General features: G+C 42.2%; 1 protein-coding gene across 1 annotated transcript; it reads left to right on the top strand.

The window, feature by feature from the left end:
- Window positions 1-237: 237 nt before the first annotated feature.
- Window positions 238-4962, top strand: LOC125604595. The gene is made up of 5 exons (XM_048774887.1): window positions 238-2242; window positions 2588-3368; window positions 3573-3851; window positions 4194-4552; window positions 4643-4962. Exons 1-5 carry the CDS (start codon window positions 238-240, stop codon window positions 4960-4962), a joined length of 3744 nt encoding a protein of 1247 aa, XP_048630844.1.
- The last annotated feature ends 591 nt before the right edge of the window (window positions 4963-5553 follow it).

The raw sequence follows: 5553 nt of genomic DNA, 5'->3' as shown, positions 1-5553 counted from the left end.
GGTGGTAAAGCTCCTTGCAAACCAAAATTTCTTAACTCTGTCTATCTATTTCTTTGGGGTTTTGGGATTTTTACTTCTCTGGCTTTGAGTTTGTTTGTCTGATCATTGAACTCTTGGAATCACTGAGAAAATCACTTGAGAAATCATTGAGAGAAACACTTGAGAGAAACACTAAGTGAGGCTTCGGCTATATCTATTGTGTACTTACTTTTCTTGTTGAAGTCTTAACAGGAAACCATGTCTGAAAGTGATAAAGAAAGGCCCGTGGCTAGACTGGATAAAGCACAACTAGATGCTATCATGGCTACTCTCATGAAAGAGATGGATAAAAAACTTGAATTTGTTGGAGCTACTCGTTCTACTAACCCTGTCTTTGGCACAACTTCACAGGCTAGGAGAGCCGCTAGGGAAAAGAGGAGAGGCAAGCGACCTGCAGTAGGAGACGAATCTGAGGATGAAGATACTTCTTCTGGCCGTAGTACTGATGGAGAACGGTCCGTGGGATCAGCAAGATCAGTGAGAACAGGACGTGCAGCCTCCCAAGCAAGATCCCCTACACGCCATGCAGCAAGGAACAGACCAGATGATAACCTTGGGAGTCTCAAACTTCGAATACCAGTCTTCAGTGGAACCAGCAATCCAGATGCTTATCTTGAATGGGAAACGAAGATTGAGCGAGTGTTTGATTGCCAGCACTACTCAGAAACAAAGAAGGTGAAGCTTGCTGTGACAGAATTCAGTGGGTATGCTTTGCATTGGTGGGATCAGATTGTTACTACTAGGAGAAGGACTGGAGAGCCGCCAGTTGCTTCATGGTTTGAGCTCAAGACACTCATGAAGAAGCGGTTTGTCCCAAACCACTATGGTAGAGAGATTCATCAAAAGCTGAGGAGACTTACCCAAGGAACCAAAGGCGTGGAGGATTACTATCAAGAGATGGAAATACTCATGATCAAAGCGGCTGTTGAAGAAGCTTCTGAAGCTACTATGGCTCGATTTCAGGCTGGGCTTAACAGAGACATCCAGGACCGCTTGGAGATGCAGGAGTATGAGGACATCTATGAATTGCTTCACAAAGCAATCCTCATTGAGCAGCAACTGAAGAGAAAGTCCTCAACCAAAGGATCCTATGGCAACAACTACAAAGCGCCTACTACCAAAGATGACAAGTCTTTTGTGAAACCCAAGGAAGAGCATGAGGACAAGGGAAAGGCACCAGCTGCTAGATCCAGGGATGTGAAGTGCTTCAAATGTCATGGTTTTGGGCACTATGCCAATGAGTGCACCAACAAGAAAGCAATGATCCTCTTGGACAGTGGTGAGGTGATATCCGAAGAAGAAGAGGAAGCCATAGACTATCCAGTTCGTGGAGAACTACTTGTCACAAGGAGATCATTGGCAGTACAATCCAAGCTAGATGAAGATAATCAAAGGGAGAATCTGTTTCATACTCGTTGCATAGTTTATGAAAAAGTATGCAGTTTGATTATAGATGGAGGAAGCTGTACTAATGTTGCTAGTGAAGCTCTTGTAGAAAAGCTTGGATTGAAAACAGGGAAGCATCCTAGGCCATACCTTCTACAATGGTTGAATGAGGAGGGCGAGCTGAAGGTCACTGATCAAGTAATGGTTCCTATAACCATTGGAAGATATCAAGATGAGATCGTGTGTGATGTTCTGCCCATGGACTCTAGCCATATCTTGTTGGGAAGGCCTTGGCAGTATGATAGAAGAGTCATTCACGATGGGTTCACTAACCGGCATTCCTTCACCCACAGAGACAAGAAGATTGTACTGGCACCTTTGTCTCCACAAGAGGTACATGAGGATCAACTTCAACTAAAACTTAGGCGACAAGAAGCTAAAGAGAAACCAGCTGACAAGCAAAAGAAGGAGACTAATCTCTTAGCCAAGAGTAGTGAGATCAAGAAAGCTTTGTGTCTTCAACAATCTATGCTTTTATTTGTTTTTAAAGGTGCCCTAATGTCTTCTTCTGACCCTGCACCGGTTCTACCGAGTGAACTTGAGTTTCTTTTGCAGGACTATGGTGATGTCTTTCCAGACGAGAGCCCAAAAGGACTTCCTCCCATGCGTGGGATTGAACACCAAATAGACTTGGTCCCTGGAGCTTCTCTCCCAAACCGCCCTGCCTATAGAACCAACCCTGAAGAAACAAAAGAGCTACAGAAGCAAGTAGATGAGCTCATTGAGAAAGGACATATCCGAGAGAGCATGAGCCCTTGTGCAGTACCAGTGCTCCTTGTGCCTAAGAAGGATGGAAGCTGGCGCATGTGTGTAGATTGCAGAGCCATCAACAATATCACTGTAAAGTACAGACATCCTATTCCTAGACTTGATGATATGTTGGATGAGCTACATGGTTCTTGTGTGTTCTCTAAGGTAGATTTAAAAAGTGGATATCATCAGATTAGGATGAAAGAAGGGGATGAATGGAAAACAGCCTTTAAAACTAAACATGGTCTGTATGAGTGGCTTGTTATGCCATTTGGTCTTACCAATGCCCCTAGCACTTTCATGAGGTTGATGAACCATGTCTTGAGGTCTTTTATAGGACACTTTGTTGTAGTTTATTTTGATGATATTTTGATCTACAGCAAGAGTATGGCTGAGCATGTGCATCACTTGAAATCTGTGTTAGAAGTGCTTAGGAAAGAATCCTTGTTTGCTAACTTTAAGAAATGCACTTTTGGGACAGATCACCTTGTTTTTCTAGGATTTGTTGTAACAGCACAGGGAATCAGAGTGGATGAGGAAAAGGTTAGAGCTATCCGAGACTGGCCTAGTCCTAAGAGTGTGAGCGAGGTGAGAAGTTTCCATGGTCTTGCCGGCTTTTATAGAAGATTTGTGAAGGATTTTAGCACCATAGCTGCACCACTCACTGAAGTCATCAAGAAGGATGTGGGTTTCAAGTGGGAGAAGGCGCAAGAGGAGGCTTTTCAAAACCTGAAAGGGAAGTTGACTAATGCTCCTTTGCTAGTTCTTCCAGATTTTACTAAGACCTTTGAAATTGAATGTGATGCTTCTGGTGTAGGTATTGGAGCTGTGCTGATGCAGGAGAAGAGACCCATAGCATATTTCAGTGAGAAACTAAGTGGAGCCATGCTGAACTACCCAACTTATGACAAGGAACTCTATGCTTTGATTAGAGCACTCCAAACTTGGCAGCACTATCTCTGGCCAAAGGAGTTTGTTATACACACTGATCATGAGTCCTTGAAACACCTGAAGGGACAGCACAAGCTCAACAAGAGACACGCCAGATGGGTAGAGTTCTTGGAAACCTTTCCTTATGTGATTCACTATAAACAAGGTAAAGAAAACATTGTGGCTGATGCACTCTCCAGAAGGTATACTCTTTTCACTTCTATGGAAGCTAAGCTGTTAGGTTTTGAACAAATAAAGTCTTATTATGAAGATGATCAAGATTTTAAAGTTCAATTTGAAGAAAGCAAGAAACATACCAGTGGAAAGTTTTATCAAGTTGAGGGTTTTCTTTTCTATGAAAATCGACTTTGTTTACCTAACTGTTCTTTGAGAGAGTTGTATGTTAGGGAAGCACATGGAGGAGGATTGATGGGGCATTTTGGAGTTGCCAAGACACTCGCCCACCTGAAAGAGCACTTTTACTGGCCGGCCATGAGAAGAGATGTGGAGAGAGTATGCAGCAGATGTGTTACTTGCACCCAAGCCAAAGCCAAGGCCCGACCTCAAGGTTTGTATACTCCTCTTCCCATTCCTGATGCTCCATGGATTGATATATCTATGGATTTTGTGCTTGGTTTGCCTAGGACTAGAAAGGGCAGAGATTCAATCTTTGTAGTTGTTGATAGGTTCTCAAAAATGGCACATTTCATTCCATGTCACAAAACTGATGATGCCTTGATGGTTGCTGAACTTTTCTTTAGAGAGGTTGTTCGTTTGCATGGCATGCCTAGATCAATAGTGTCTGATAGGGATACTAAATTTCTTAGTCATTTCTGGAGAACATTGTGGTCTAAACTTGGAACAAAGTTGAAGTTCTCTACTACTTGTCATCCTCAAACTGATGGACAAACTGAAGTAGTTAACAGATCTTTGTCTGCTCTCTTGCGTGCTGTGATTAAAAAGAACATCAAAACTTGGGAAGATTGTATTCCTCATGTGGAGTTTGCTTATAACCATTCTGTGCATAGTGCTACAAAGTTCTCACCTTTTCAGATTGTTTATGGATTCAATCCTTTGACTCCTTTGGACCTCATGCCTTTACCATACAATGAGCAAACTAATCTTGATGGCAAGGCAAAAGCCGAGTTTGTTGTTTCATTGCATGAACAGGTAAAGAAGAACATTGAGAAGAGGACCAAGGAGTATGAAAAGCAAGCAAACAAGAAGAGACATGAGCTGTTGCTGGAACCAGGAGATCTTGTATGGATTCACTTGAGAAAGGAGAGGTTTCCTGAAGAAAGAAAGTCTAAACTGATGCCAAGGACAGATGGACCTTTCACTGTGCTTGAACGGATCAACAACAATGCTTACAAGATTGATCTTCAAGGTAAGTATTCTATAAGTTCTACTTTCAATGTTGCTGACTTGATCCCTTTTCGTGCAGATGATTTGGATTTGAGGACAAATCCTTTTAAAGGAGGAGGGGATGATGTGAGCTTGACTGAACCAGTAGCTGATCTTGCGCATGAAGAGCTGGAAGAGAGTGACAGTGAAGAGGAGCTGGATGAGACAAACACTACAATTGGATACAAGGAGCTGGATGGGAGTTCAATTGGATTTAACTCAGCACGAGACCCATTCTCTTTCTCCAATGGGCCAATAACCAGATCAAAGACAAGACAATTAAAGGAGGCAATTCTCAGATTGGTTTACACTAAACCAATCTCGACATCTGAAGAAAACCAAGTCAAAGAAGCCTTGAAGATATTCAATTGTTCAATCTTCAACACTACCTAGTTTTACTTAAGATATTTTCGAAAACTACAAGTCCTTGGTGACTCTTTGCTTTCCTTTCTTTCTACTTAAACTCTCTGCAAGATCTGAATAAAATCAATCACTTTTGTTATCAAAAATTCTCTCTAAACTTGTGATTCCTTTGTTCAGTTTTTGGACATCGAATTTGGCTAGAAGAGTGATCTTCCTTAAGCCTTGATCTTGTTCACTAGTGGGGCTGCCTCTCACGGACTAAGATCATCCCAATCAGTGCCTGATCATTCCGCAGATCATCACTGAAACCATCTCTACCATCGATCACCAATCCCCTTTCTATCAACTCATCAATCGATCATCTTTCCATCAGTGTTAGTAACCTGATCCATCACCACCAAATCAATACCAGATCGACCCTCAAGAGCATCCTAGGGTTCTTCCTTGACCAGGAAGCTATTAAACGACGATGAAGCTGTGCTATTCCCAAACTGGGAAACTGGAATCACCTGATTTGAAAGTGGGATAACTTCTTCATCCCAACTCCTGTGAGATTTATTCAACATCCTGGTCATTCTCCACCACTTTATGTATCCAAATCAAGCTTCTTACAAAGAGATT

The sequence above is a fragment of the Brassica napus genome, unplaced genomic scaffold (assembly GCF_020379485.1).
Source record: "Brassica napus cultivar Da-Ae unplaced genomic scaffold, Da-Ae ScsIHWf_574;HRSCAF=858, whole genome shotgun sequence".
In the NCBI taxonomy this organism is placed as follows: Eukaryota; Viridiplantae; Streptophyta; class Magnoliopsida; order Brassicales; family Brassicaceae; genus Brassica; species Brassica napus.
The sequence above is the reverse complement of the archived record's forward strand: the minus strand, read 5'-3'. Positions and strand labels throughout refer to the sequence as shown.